This window comes from Lontra canadensis, unplaced genomic scaffold, assembly GCF_010015895.1.
Source record: "Lontra canadensis isolate GAN:19392208 unplaced genomic scaffold, GSC_riverotter_1.0 scaffold15, whole genome shotgun sequence".
NCBI classification, from domain to species: Eukaryota; Metazoa; Chordata; class Mammalia; order Carnivora; family Mustelidae; genus Lontra; species Lontra canadensis.
In genome coordinates this window covers 11,807,122-11,822,523 of record NW_022631009.1, presented here as the reverse complement: position 1 = coordinate 11,822,523, position 15,402 = coordinate 11,807,122, and the positions used below count along the sequence as shown (strand labels likewise).

Genomic DNA, 15,402 nt, shown 5'->3' with positions numbered 1-15,402 from the left:
AAAACAAAACAAAACAAAACTCAAGGTTTCGGCCTAAAACTTGGTAAGCAAAAATCATGCAACCTGGAAAGGCCTTTATCTTATTCATCCTTGTCTCCTCAAGGCCAAGCACAGTGCCTGACAAATAGGAGATTCAGAAGAATATTTAGTGAATGAGGAGGAAAAAGGTACTGAAAAAAACTTGTAGATTTGACTATGGAAATAACCCCACTAATTTCTGAGAAATTACAAAGGAAGAGAAGTAGCAGGTTGGAGATGGACAAAAAGTATACATGTGATTCAAAGCAGAGAAAAAGACAAATTCTGAAAATCACTAACTGCCAAGTTTGGGGTGGATCTGCCGTAAAACTGTAGAGGCAAGTAGGAGCCAGCAAGAGCTCATGAAGAACCAGGTACGGAAGACAATTCTCCCTTCCTCTTCCGACCGAGTTAGGGTTGCAGGCTGCCGCGTAAATCACAGATGTGGAATTCGGTAGTCATGTCGTCACACCATAAGGAGAGTCTTAGGACCAAGGCTGACATACTCACGGGATGATGGCACAGTCCAGTACCCACAGGATGTTGACTAATGGATTGCCTGTCAACCTCGAGGGAAATGTCCAGTAATGTGTCACCTGACTCTGTCCTTGTCCTTAACCTATTTAACATGCTTTATTACTGACACGAATGAAAACATGAACAGCAGACTACGGATTCCACAGGCCTTGAAGGGATAACTAACACAACAAAGGACAGAGTCAGATACTAATGTTATGAGCAGCTATTTGCCAAAAGCAGAATGTGCTAAAACTCTACGTCTGCTATTTCGTTGAATTCTTCCTCTCAGAACACACAGGGTGTTGACAAGGAAACTGTCTTGAGCATGATGAGATTTGCCCCCAGCCTGGAGCTAGTGAACAGCAGAGTGGGCTTGTCTGACTCCAGAGTCTGCTTTCTTTTTCGTATCCTCTCAGCTTGGTACCTTGTGATCAGAATTCCCAAAGATCTAAGAACTGGAAACGAAGATGGTAACATTCAATTTAGTCCATTTTGAATATGCAATAAGCCTTGCACATGCAAAGGCCCTGGGGGTGGGGCTGGGGAAGAGGGTCTGAAGAAGGAGAAGCCTACTGCTCACAGATCCTTTCAGGAGGAGATGAGATATGCAGACCAACAACTACGATATGAGAAGACATGATGAGTGCAAGACAGAGGGGTCCTGAGGGAACACAGAGGAAGAACTACTCCCAGCTAGGTTGAGGGGAAGCGGGGAGGGGATATGTCACAGATAAGAAGCCACTTAAGACGTCTTGAACACTGGGTAGAATATGAAAAAGTGTCAGAGGGAGTAGAAGGAGCAGATCTCAGGTGAAAGGGATGGTGCGTATGGAAACACGGAGGAAGGAAAACACGAGAATTATTCAGAATATACAGAATCCCTTGTTTGGCTGGAGCACAGTGATCAGAGGAGATAAAGGAGCCACAAAGGTGAACTGCATGTGGAGAGTGGAAGAATGGGCACGCTCTGCTAAGGGCACTGACTCTGAAAGCAAGAGAGAGCCATGAGGAGTGTGGAATGGGGTGCTGATATGAACATGATATTTTATGCAGCCTTTGTGGCAGCTGTGTCTGGAGAAGAGATGGGCAGCTGGAAGGCAGGGCAGGTGGCTATTACAGGTAGGAGGTGGGTCATATGGTAAAAGGGAGAGAGCCCCGGCAGCGGAAACACTTTCTAGTTTTGAACCTAGTTCTTAGGTAAAGAAAATTAACTGCATTGGGTCAAAATCATTTAAAACTACAGGTGAATATGAAAGAATTTAAAACAGGAAAAGCAAAAAGTAAGTGAAGTGGTAACACCATCCCGTGCTACGTGCTTGACTGCAGTGTATGGACATAAAAGAACAACTGAATGAAGATATGTATGTTTTCTGCACAGTGTGGAAAAACAAACCAAACAGGAACTATCTCGGTCAAATGAAAAGAAAAAATATCTCTCCTGGTGCCTGAGGACCATGTGAAAAATTAAACAATCTAATCAGAATGGACTGAGATGCTCCAAGATCAATGCTAGATTTTAATCCAGCACTGTGTAATCTTTAATGCAAATATCTTTTATTTGCAAGCACGGATGTCAATAAACTATAACAAATAAATTGGGTAAATTCTGGCCATTTCTGGCATCTGCACAGTGGTGAAACAAAAGCAAATGGAAAAATGGAAAGCCTAGAGGGGTTTGTTTTAATTCAGACATGTGTTCAAGGAACTACAGTGAGACTCGGGGAGAGGAAATAATAAAGGCACATGGAAATGTTTCCAGGAGAAATCCTGGCAGCACAACAGAGAGAATTCTGGATCAGAGGACTGACTTGGAGGAGAGCAGGTGCAGGGCAGGTGGGCAGCTCCCATGCTCTGCCCAGAGACGGCTGTCCAAGGCCCCGCTGAGCAGAGAACCTGTCCAGGGAGGGCACTTCATCTAGGGAGCTGGTGCTTCCACTGTGACCTTTGGGAGCTGGGTGCAGACTGGGGAGAGAGACAAGGTATTCTGCAAACCAGCTCAGCTTCCAGCCGCAAGCTGCAGCTTTTCACCTCACACCACTGTTTATCAGTTAAAAACGATCTGAACTCTCAAGCTTCTGAACAGAATGCTTTTGAACGTCCCCCCTGAGAAAGTTCTGCACTGATTCTTGTGTGTGGTTTTTTTTTAGCACTTAAAAAGAATGAAGCACACTCACAATTAGATTATGCTCTGCACACAAATTATGCTCTGAATTTCCATGGACTTGTTTAATGAAACCTTCCCCAGGATCTCAACTTGATGTGACATCTGGCACAGAACACGCATTCCCAGGCCAACATTTTGCTTGCCCTGCCGTTCTGCCCCACCCCCGGCCCTCCACAAGTTAACTTTTAAATTCAAGTGTACTCAGTGTTCTCTCTTCTCTCCATCCCCTTCCTCCTCCTTGCCCCGCAATGTTCTTGGAAAAACCAAAATGGAATGGAAAAGCAAAGCAGACCATCACAAAAATACTGAGGCCATTCCCTTCGGGACCACTGGAGAATAACTGCTGGGTGGTAAAACGGAGAAAATGGTAAGGAGGAGATGGTACTTTGAAAACATCCCCAAACAATTAAAATAGTATGTAATTAATTTCTGCAGTCTGTATCTATAAGCACCCCATAGAGGCAAAACTAACAAGGCTCAAAAGGAACAAGCTCACCGAAGTTGAATTCCAGTATCTCCCTGACATGCTGCACCACACAAATATTCTCCGGGCTCTGGAGCATACCCATTCATTCACACACATCTAGGGAGGGCTAAGTTCTAGGCACTCTGCTAATTATGGAGAACACAAAAGCAAAGAAAACATGGCTCCAGGATTTTTAAATTTACCCTTGTGTCTCCGACATATTTTTAGGGACACATAATTAAGATGGTAAGTAAGATTGTCCTTAAAGTGCAAGGAAATGATAAAACACGCATTTCACTATAGCGGTCATCTCTGGGAGAGGCAGAGAATGGGGTCTGGGAGATCATGCAGACAGCTTTGGGGGTGGCAATCCTAAAAGTGGAAGGTGGGTCACAAATTATTATTCTTATTATTATATAGTTATTATTACAGTGACTGGCTTACATGTGTATTGTATATATATTCTTTTTATGTGTCACATTGTATACGTAATATTAAAAAGAAATAGGGAAGCAGCTATAATGAATTTAAAATAAAAGATAATAAAATGATAAAGAAAGAAAGCAAACATTGTTCATATTCTACAAAGGCTCATACCCCAGCAGAAAAAAGAGCCATTTAAAAAATAATGATTAAATACAACATGGTAACCATAACAATAGAAATATAAAAGAACACTAAGGGAGTACACAGTATTTAAATTGACAACCATGGCCTGTGAAATTCCGATACCAAACTGTCTTTGCATTTAAGAGCCTGGTTTACCCCTTTGTAAGTGTCAGTACGACATTACTTCCCCTGGGATGCCTTCCAGATTCCCAAATTCTGGGCTCCACAGTCCTCCTCTGTGCACTGGTGGGATGCTGTACTACCCTCAGAAACATGTTGCACTTGTTACAGGGGCCCCCGTGTTTACTGTTACATCCCAGTACCGGGCTCACTTCCTGGCTTAGCAGTGACTACTTGTTGAAAAAACAAAGGAGTAGTATTCCTGGTTCAGTTCTGTTAAGCGGTGGCTGAGATCGAAGAGAGAAGGGTAGGGTGGAAATGTGAAGTTGGAGACTCCCATCCAAAATTCAAGAATGCCCCAGCTTTATACAGACAAAACTGCTCTACTATCCCTGGTAAGCGAGGCTTGGCAGGGTATGACGCTGACAGATCCTAACCCACGGCTCCGTACGCCCTAGAGCTTCTCAGCCTGTGGCCTGGATCCTTCCCTTCTTCCGTTAACTGCGGGGGAAAGCATTGGATGTCAGGCTGTATCAGGGTCAGGCCCAGCCTCCATCTCTCAAGAACCGTCAGGCCTGCCCACAGTCTCGGCAGAAATCAGATCTTCCTGGCAGCGGCTCGCGGAGCCTGCCTATCTCAGCCACAGGGGTGAGCGCAAGAAGCCAAACCCTCAGGAAGATCCAGTTTCCCTGAATAGTGCTGCTGCCCTACAAGACAAGGAGGCATCCCTCCCTCTGAAACTGCTAAACTCTGACTGCTGAAAAAGGACCCGGCAAACAGAACCGAGAGCTCCAAATGCTCCTCAGATGTCAGCAAAAGGATGGGAGCCACGACTCATGCCTGCAGCCCCAAGAGCTGACCGAGCATTCAACCAACTGCACCATCCGAGCATGTGACTGTATGACCCACAACAATGGAAAAGAAAGTGGGGCATTATTTTGGTCACAGACCAGCACAGTACAGAGAGAAGGTCACCGTGTTGGTGGGGAGGTTGCTAAGGATTTACTGTTTGCCTTGAAGCCTGACAACAGAAAGCTTATTCTAGCTACATTATCTGAGTGACATTGCATATGAAATCATGTTTAGCATCATATATTTAGCTACCTATTTGCACATACGTGGATTCCCAAGTTCCCCAACTCCAGAGAGCTCGTTTTAAATCACATCATAAAAATGTCTTCCCCTTTTTTCCATTCAAGTGAATTGGTATAGTCCTTGTTTCACATGCCACGTTCTTTCCAGGGCCAACAGATGGAAAGAGAGGATATGCCAGAAAGAAGAAATGGAAAATGAAAATGACATAAAAATAAAAATTAAGTTGCAAAATGTAATTTGGGTCAATTCCTTGTGCGTTTTTAAAATCAGCACCAGCAGGCTCTGTGCATAGGGCATTGGCTTTTTACTTTTTTTTTTGGCTTAGATGTCACACAGGATTAGTGCAAAAGGAAAAATCCCAGCATGGGGTCTATTTTTATACAGATTAATCAATCATTTCCCGTCTTTTCCTCTCCCATCACTCCCCAAACTTTCAACTTAATGAAACTGGTCTCTCTTCAAAGTATGTCATTTACGGCCCTCTGAAAGGAAATCCTTTCAGTAAAGGAGGTGAGCTTAAACTTAAACCCAGATTTTTAACTTTCACATTTTTAACTTATTATAAATACTAACAACTTATGCTGATATTTAATTCCTTTTATCTTACATATCCATCGTGGAAAGCTACACATCCATTAGTAGCAGCAAAATGAATAGGCAAACATTTCATTATATGTACGCATAGTCATTTAACAAAAAGAGCAAGACACACATTGGAAAAGAGAAAACTATTATATACGTCTCACATTTTGTGAGGCACATAATTATGTACACTGAATGCCATAATTCCCATCAGAATACCAAGCACACAGTTAGGTTCTTAGTAGTAAGTATTGGACAGAAAATTTGATAGCCGGAATGGAATCAAACTACAGAACTGTGCAAGCTCTGAGCTATTGCCTTCCTTAACCACAGAGATTACAAAAATGGTGACGCTGATGCTCATAGGAACGTAATACAATGATGGTAGGTCATGTGCCATCGATTACGTCACTGAATTTTCAAAACAGCTTTATGTCATAGGTACTATGATTATCCCACTCTACAGATGAGGAAACAGTTATAGAGAGGAGATTCACACATTCTGAGCTGGAAAAAAATCCTACATCACGCTGGTCTGCAGAGATGGGCAGGAGAATTTATCGAAGGCACACTGAAATGGGAAAATGGGGTTTTATGCTACCAATTGGCTGAAAAACATTGGGAAAAGTGTCATCAACATTGTTTCTATGTCTCCAAAACCAGGATTGCAACAGAGTTCATGCCCCCTTATTTGTCTGTTGTTCCTTTAAAGGATGGAAATCATATTTTTAAAAAAATATTAAGGCAATGACCCAGAGCCTGACCTCAAGGACAAAGTCAGGTGCAGACTAGTCACACACAGTCCATTTCACATCCTGGAAGGGTGGCACCTTCTCACCATTTGGGGCAGTTGAAATTGAGGCATGACTAACAGTTGTCCTTTGCTGAATGGTCAGTCATAAGTACAGAAAATAAGAGACATTTACAACCTAGGAAAAATATTCTGTGCTCATTCTTGTATGTGATTGAAACTGAATTTCTCTTATACCAAAAAACACGTGTTGTGCTTTTTGTGTAGAGCTGCTAGACGCTGTTATCTACTACGGGTAGTCTAAAAACCTAAATTTTACACAATTTCAAAGCTATTGAACTACAGTTAGGTTCACCATATGTATTGTCTTTCTTTGTTTCTACTAATTAATTTTAACACCACAGGCATTAATCATTTGCCCACCAGATGAAAATCACTTTAAGATGACTCATGTGTTTTACAACATTGCAAACCCAGCCCGTATGTTCTTGGAATGTAGAGTAAAGAGGAAGTGTTAGATCAAATCAGTTAATAGTAATAATAAAAAAAAAGAACACCCTTCTCCATCCCAATTCCATGAACATGAAGAGTTTCAGAATTCTACCAGATGCCATGTGAGAAAACTAAATTAAAACTGGTCAGAGATGTGCTTTGAATAATTTCCATGAACTGGCAGACACGAGCACATGAGCAAGCTCTCTTGATAATAAATACGTCGCGTCTCGGCCCACACAGAGGCCCATGGCAACTATGTGCGGGGCCAATTAGCATTAATTGTGGTTGTGCTCATCTATTCCCACAGCACACGACTGAGTAAGACCAGGCTTTGCATTTACAAATGCAGCGTGCAATGCTCAGAGTTAGACGAGCCTTCTAGAATGTCAAAGTCCACGATCCGTTTTTCTCGTTTTGGCTCCAAATTGCACAAACAGACTCACAGATGACAAGGGGTATTTAAAACAATAGACGTGTGTGTGTTTAAAAGTTTAGGTATAGACTCTGCCTTCGGAATATCTGAGAGGCAGAGTGGAAAATTTGTTTTCAGTCTACATTTTTAGCCCTCCACAACGAACTTTACACACGCATCCATACAGAAAGCCCCTATCCTCTGTGATTCGATATAATTACTTACTTACTGTGACTAATACTACTTACTTAGAGGGTAAGCTCCGTAGACTTTCATGGCAAACACTGCCTCTGCAAACAGCCTCCCGCCACAGGCTGGGGTATGTCTTGTGCAGAAATACAGTGTGAGCGGCTCATCTCTCCGTGGAGTACAGTCTCAGAGTGGGGTATCCATGGAGACAGAGCAGGGCAAGGAAGTTACTCTGCTGGGCACCATAGCAACAGGAGGCAGAGGGATGGCTGGCCTATCAGGGAAGAGCAGAGGAGCTTCTCCCCGGTGACTGCAGCATTTCAAATGAAACCATCGCCCTCATGAATGGACACAAAGCATTTAAAGAAATACCAAATTGTCACATAGAAGGAAATGCCTACACAACAGTCAGGGCTAATCCTCTGACAACATTGGAGCAAAACACTTAGTCTTTCTATAACGACTATATCCCAACGGGCAAGGAAGAAATTACCTCAAATCCCCACATATTCCGAAGTTTAATGGCAAGCATGTGAAGCTTTGGAAAAAAAAAAAGCCTGGTGTTCTCCATGAATTCCAGCTATTTCAAAATGCAAGGCAACTCACAGTGCTGACCAAGAGGGAGGAATGGGAGAGATCTGTTGTTCTGAAAGGAGAAAAGGGAATCCAGGACTCTCTGGGACAACCCTCACCATAGTCCTTCCAAATGGGTTTGCTTAGAGTAGACACATTTATGAAGCTTCCACCAAAGCCCTCCATTATATCAGAACAATTCTTACAAAAGAGGTATCTTTGATAAAACCAGACCAATGCAGAGGAGATGGTGAGTGGACATTCAAATGCCTTAATACTGGGCTATCTGTTAACTTGTCCCACTTCTTATTTAATAGCAATGACACCAGTGATCTTTTATGGAACATATGGTGTATGCCAGGCAAACACCATCACTGCAAACATCGTACAACGATTTTTGCAAAGATACATGACGTGCGTGTTGACCTCTTCATGTGTACAGTATGCATTTGCTCTGCTATATAACCAACACACTTTGTGATTCTCACAGTAACCTGCAAGAGCTAACTATTAGTTATTCTTCCATATTACAAAGAAAAAGAAAAGATATTTTTTTATGTTATAAAAGAAACCCTTCTGCCCTCGAACTTCCCTTCCCCCACAGCTCTGCAAGTGGCCTGGTCCACCCTATTCAGTGTCTAAATATAAGGTGATGTAACCCTCCTCCCACAATTTACCTCTCAGAAAAGAAGAAACCCCATATATTAGAGTCTTTCCAAAGCCTCTGATTACAGAGCTCTTGCTCATAATTACCTTCTTTGAACAAAAAGTGCCATTTGAAAAAGACACATCAGTCTGAATTGACCTCAGTCTGTGATAGTTTGGGGTGCCTTTGGAGGTCAACTGATGGGATTGTTTAAAAGGAAGGAGACCAAGATATTAAAAAAAAAAAAAAGATTTTGTAATTCCTCAGACTCTTCCAGCCTTTAAAGAACACTTTAAATAGCAACATAGTCAGTGGTTAAATTGTACAGGTCAGAAAAACCCATCCCCTTTGCTAACTGAACTCAAGAACAGGAAAACAGAAAAATCAGCTCTCTCCATGCTGTACCTCAGGTGCTATGACAACCTGTAGGTTATCCTCCAATGTCTACCTTCATTCTTCCTTCTTCCGCTGTCACAAGTGCCTATTTGACTAAACGTCCTGGGATATAATTGCAAATGACTTCTGTGTCCTGACCTTAACATGACTGAGTGCCCCTTGGTCCCTCTCCCCCTCCCCACTGCCTGGTGGATGACAGCCGACTTGACATAGCTGCCTCTCAGCCTGGGTCACTCAAATCCCTAGGTTTTGTTTAGTAAGAGACAAATAAACCTCTGTCTGGTTTTAACCTCTGTATATTAGAGTCTTTTTTTTTTTTTAATAATAACTTAACAGATACCCTCACAATACTTGTAGGCTTAAAAAATGTCCAACGAGGGGAGCCTGGGTGGCTCAGTGGGTTAAGCCGCTACCTTCAGTTCAGGTCATGACTCAGGGTCCTGGGATTGAGTCCCGCATCAGGCTCTCTGCTCAACAGGGAGCCTGTTTTCCTCTCTCTCTCTCTCTCTCTCTCTCTCTCTGCCTGCCTCTCTGTCTACTTGTGATCTCTCTCAAATAAATAAATAAAAATCTTAAAAAAAAAATGTCCAACGAGAGCACCAGACTCTGATTCAAAATTGTTTCATATCAAATGAATTAGGTGAAGGTAAAAATGATGTGCTCCAGAAAAGTCAGAGGAGTTGCAGAGTAGCTCTAGGGAGGAGAACAACTGAATAAAAGATTTTATATTAGCCATGAATAAAAAAAAATCAATGTTTCTAGGGGCGCCTGGGTGTCTCAGTAGGTAAGCATCTGACTCTTGATTTCGGCTCAGGTCACGATCTTGGGGTCTTGGAATGGAGCCCCACATCAGGCTCTGTGCTCAGAGGGAGTCTGCTTGGGATTCTCTCCTCTCCCTCTGCCCCTCATCCCACCACTCTCCCTCTCTCTCTTTCTCTCAAATAAATAAGTCTTTAAAAAAAAATCAATGTTTCTAAATTAATAATATAGTATAAGTAAGAACATTTAACTAAGACAACAAATTTTTAAAAATCAGATACGATTTCATCCATATCTCTAAAGATTTACTTGAGCTAACAAATGAACTAAAACTTTTTTATTCTCATTAGGGAACTGGGGGGACATTATATTCAGTCATATACACTGTATCCCTATACTTTTCTCTGTATCCGCTAACTCCTTCCTAGGCTAATCTATCTAAATGTAGACCTGCTTCCTGTTGCACTGCTTGGTAATCCAAGCTCTACAGAGTAGCCAGAAGGATCTCGAGTATTTACCTTAAATTATGTCTCTCTTCTTAAAAACTCTCCAATGGCTTTCCAGTACTCTAACAATACAGACACCTGCTACTGCTCTTTACCTTCCTAACTCACCGCCCTACCCCGCCCTTTAACCCTCCCCTAAACATGAAGGAATATGGCTAAGTTCTCAGCTCAAAAGTCATCACCCCAGACACACCCTTGCCTCATCCCCACTCAGTCACTGTCTGTCTATATAGCATTTCCTGGCTTTGCTTGTCAGTATCTGAACTCCTCTTGTTTGTCTGCCTGTGTATCAGCCATCTCCCCATGTTAAAGGCAGACTCCATGAGAACAGGCATCTTGTCTGTTTCTTCCCTGTATCCTTCATGTCCAGAGCAACAGCATCAGCACAGAGTAAATGCTTAATAACTGTTAGTTGAATGACTGACTGACTGAATGAATGAATGCTAGTCAATGTACAGCCAGGATTCAAACCTAGGTTTAACAGAAACCCCTTATATGTAATAAAGTGAGGATATCCTTCCTTTCCTTTACTTAGACTGACATAGACATCACTTTCTGCAATGCCATAAACGTTCTAGTCCCTGCATCTCCAAGTATAAGCTCACTGAAGCCAGGTTCCTGAAGGGTTACCTCGGTTAAGCATGAGTTGCAGCCTTGGCTATCAGATAAAAGTTTAGGGGATAAAAAATGTTAATGCAGTGAATTACCCACACGAACATATTATGTAGTTCAGCACACTTTTTATCAGTAACCATGCCGTACACCAAAACATCACACAACAAATCATACCAGCAGAGAAGACAGAGAGAGCAGGGTCTTTACTCCTCTGGCTCTTTTCCTATCCTTTGGCTTCATTCTTCTACCAAAGTGCACAGCTGCTCCACATGTGGCCTCAGAGTTCTCTCCCTCTGGCTTCCGGGTAACTCTACCCTGTCCTCAGCCCTTCGGGATGTGGGAATGTCTCCAAGCTCCTGCCGGTGCCAAGCATTTGACCATGCCTTGTTGGATTCCCTTAATTATGCCCTTTGCATGCAGACAGTCTCTTCAATAAACTCACCCCAATTAGCACAAAAAAAGGTCCCATCTAAAGCATATATCTGCATGATTTATAACTCAGTTTCCAAGTTTATGTACAGAATAAGTTTCTAGGTTTATTTCTCTTATGCTGGCAGTGGGTAACTATGTTCCACGGTGGGTGTGTGGTCTACTGGAACGTCTACCATGTATGGGAGACCAGTAATGCTTCGTTCTCAACACGTTAGAGCACTTAGTAAGCATTTGGCAGGCCCCCAAACCAGTGGCTAGAACTGTACATGAAATAAATCCTACAGACCCACGATTTGGATGGCAGTCACCTTTGGGAAGAAGAGGATTATAATTCACTAATTCTTAGGGGGAAACCATTAACGGACCATTTGGCACCATTACACTGATGGGTGCACCGTCAAAAGCACAGATGGGAGAAATGCTCGGAGTAGATACGTAGCCCTGCCGTAAAGATAAACACTCATCCCACTTAAGCTTTATTTTACTGGTCTGGTCTCTGCTGGGGAGAAGTGATAGATCGTACAAGAGTCCACCACGAAACATTCTCTGCTGTAGCCTGGGTGAGCATTCTTTCTCTCAGGGTGAAAGAAAGGTTCAGAGACTCATTTCAGTATAAACACTAAAGCTCTTGCTGCGTTGGCAAAGTGTAATGATCTGTGCTTAGGAAAGTATTCATGATATGCAGGGCAGCACAATAAACATCTTGACACGTAGGAAAGGACTAGAGGATGATGAAGTGGAAAACACTGGAGACCTGAACATTCCTCTGATGTTCATATCCTCAGAGTTTACTGATCTGCACCCAGTCTTATGTGTTCAGTTCTGTGGACTTTATTGAAGTTACACTGAGGTTCATTGAATCTGTTATCAGCAACAGCCAGCATAATCTACATACAGACTATATCAGCTAATTTATGAAAATTAATAAGAATTTTTAGGGCTTTACAGACATTAAAGAAAAATACTTTCTATCTTATTCAACACAATCTTTCTCAATAGTCAAGCTCCCTTATTGCAATTAAAATGATTCCTTTGAAGGCAGGCCTTACAACCAGTGCAGTGGTTAAGAGTTAGTAGCAAGACTGCCCTGTTTAATATCTACCTACAAGCTGTGCCACCTTGGATAAGTTACTTAACTTCTCTGGGCTTCAGTTTCTCCATCTGCAACACAGGGGATAATAGTATCCTTTTCTCCTATGGATGTTAGGATTAAAGAGTAACATGCTTAGACTTTTGCTGGGGACAGTCAGTGCTCCATAAATGGAGCTAAAAAATACTTTTTTAAAAGATTTTATTTTTGTAAGTAATCTCTATGCCCAACATGGGGCTCGAACTCACAACCCTGAGATCAAGAGTCTCATGCTCTACTGCGTGAGCCAGTCAGCCGCCTCCAGCCAATAATTTTTAAATCCAATTTCAGACAGTTATTAAAGCCCTACAATTACATCTAATATATCCTTCCAGATACTTTCATAAGGTTTTCAGTATCTAAAATAGATCGTAGTCTTTATATGAGACTGGACTTTGCTGCTGCAAGACCTTTGATTGGAACCATAAGCTATTAGAAAAACAACACCTTGCTAAGAAGGCTGAAAGTTTCCTTAGAACCAAAATCTTCTAGCACTAAAATTTTAATTTTTTCCACTCTATGAAAATATTTCTAAAATGCTTGAGGCATTTTTCTGCCCTCAGACACATCATTTTCTGCCGACTCCACCATCACAATGACTCAGTGTGTTTCTAGAACATTAACTACTTCGCACAGTGCTACAAAGCACTTAAACCCTTAAGAGGCCACCGAGCTTTTTAACCAGTCTTTCGTCTGCTCTTTCATATTTTCCCATCGCCTTGTTGTCAAGGCATCAGCTGTCATTTCATACTGTCGTCAGTGTCCTCCTAGAGGAAACACTGCTCCCATTTTATGTGAACTAGGAGCCCAGGACAAGCTGGAATGCTGTTTTTAAATAAACACAGACTCTGTAGGAGACTTTTAAAAGGTTTTCTTATAAAGAAAGTGCATGGAATTTGTGACGTACATTTTAGAAGCTACAAAGGACCACTATGAACATTTACTGAGGAATTATTTTGTGGCGGGTCTAACGATGGGCACTTTCCATTCGTTAGTCTATTTAATCTTCGAAACAACCCATTTTACAGATGCTGAACAAGAGGTTTCGGGAAGATAACAAGCAGCTGAAGAATGCCTGGTTATGAAGTGGTGGCATGAAGACTTGAACCCAGTAGGTTGGACACGGTGCTCCCAACCCTGACACACACTTTTTTCCCCCAAGGACAATCCAAGCCGGGTAACCTGGCGGGAAAGCTGTGCGTGTCTCGGCTCTCAACTCCCCTCCAGGTAGCTCACGTTATTTTAAGAATGGCTTCTCTCAGGTAAGTTGTCTAGCTCTCTTTTATCTCCCAGGACTAACTTAGAAGTGAAAGGCTTGTGATAAGCCCAGGAACATCTGTAGCTATCCACTGTGGGAGAAAGAGCCTCTATCTGCTTAGGGAACCTGGTTGGTGCCTTCTTCTGAGTTTTCCAGCAGATGCTTCTGAATGTGGGAAATAGTCTTTTTAAAGCAACCAGGCCTCTGTTATTGTTGTGACGTTATTATAGTTCATCTGGTCAGGTCTCCAATTTCCATAGCCCTGGGGGTGTCAGATGACAAGGGAATACTACCTTAGTTTGAACGCTGATGGCACCCAGTGACATCTTTCAAATGCAGATTTCAACATTTCAGTTTCTAAAAGTGGATTTCTTTTAAATTATAGTGACCCTAACCATTTGCTCTTTATCTATCTCCTCAATCAGCTGGTGTTTTTTTTCTCCCTTTCTTGTCTTCTGATTATTTGTTTAAATCATGTAATTGTTTCGCCAGCTCTCCACCAAGCCTGGGATTTCTTTTCGTAAAATAATGACAGCAGTTCTTTTTCTTCCTTGGACTAAGACAAGTAGTAGATCGGCATTATAGGAGCCCCTGGAATGTCATTTAATGTACTGGAGCAGTAATGCAATCAGGCCTTGCAATTTGGGGTGGAAAGGTCAGGAAGGCTGCAGAGCAAACTTGAGAGGAGTCCCTGGGAGCGCCTCAGAGCTCCCAGACAGAATGCCTTCGTTCCTTTCTTTCCCATGGGCGCTATAGGCCAGGTTTATCACACGGTACTCTGCCTCCAGCTATAAGCTCCCTAAACGCAGGGATGACCCTGAAGTCTTCTTTGCCCTGTCCCTCTGACGCTCTTCCCACATCAAACATAATTCCTTGCACAGGGTGTACACTGTATTTTTCATTTAAGTATTTATTGGACACCGACAGGCACTGTATCAGGCTCTGGAGATTTGGGGTTGAGTGTTTGCTGAATTGACTTGCAGATAAAAGGAAACCATGGACATGCAAAGCCATTATCCAGATGGACCGTGGGGATGTTTTCTTTTGCGCTTTGGTGGCCATTTTTAATTAAACCTGCCTAGGCACTAAGTGATGGAAGCCAAAGTGACAGAAGGCTCACTGCCTCCAAGAAGTTCCTGAGCAAGCCCGGCCTGAGGAAGGAAGGGGGGCATGCTGCGTGCGAATGGTGCCCAGCTGGCAAGGTGCAGGCTCTTTCGGTCCACCTCTCTAAGCTTTCCCCAGCATCCTGTGACAGATCTCCCTTCTCCCGCACCAGATCTCAGTGAGCATTCTTCGTTCTATCTGAATGACTGAAGGGGCATGTCAGGAACTCCTTTTTGAGGTGAAGAGCAGTTTTCCAGAATCTAGAACAACAGACCTAAAATTAAATGGGCCTGGGTGATTTAACGTTAAAGAGGTCCAGAACGTCCATAGGAGCGACACTAATTGCTTGCTATTTTAATAAATTGGTATTGGTTCTAATGAGTTGGTTTATTTTTAAAAAGTAGAGCGCACATGGAGAGCACAGGATCAGTTTGGGCTGGTGGAGATGGTCACTTGGGGTTGGGGAGGAGGAAGAACATTTTAACCTGAGAGCAGCATTGTCTTGTGGTTTAGCAGATGATGTCTCTGCATTTTACAAATTGTGGAGTCATCCAGGGGCCTCGT

General features: G+C 42.6%; 1 protein-coding gene across 13 annotated transcripts in view; it reads right to left on the bottom strand.

Moving 5' to 3' along the window:
* The window catches only part of SYBU (syntabulin), a 110,539-nt gene that overhangs the window by 28,496 nt on the left and 66,641 nt on the right, over positions 1 to 15,402 (bottom strand). Inside the window, exon 1 of one of the 13 annotated variants that reach the window (XM_032858458.1) lies at positions 7,480 to 7,801. The exons of the other annotated variants lie outside the window; for them this stretch is intronic. Coding sequence (XP_032714349.1) covers positions 7,480 to 7,507 — 28 coding nt within the window. The 5' untranslated portion in view covers positions 7,508 to 7,801. Of the gene's footprint in view, positions 1 to 7,479; positions 7,802 to 15,402 lie in introns of those variants that run through there. 13 annotated transcript variants of the gene reach the window in all.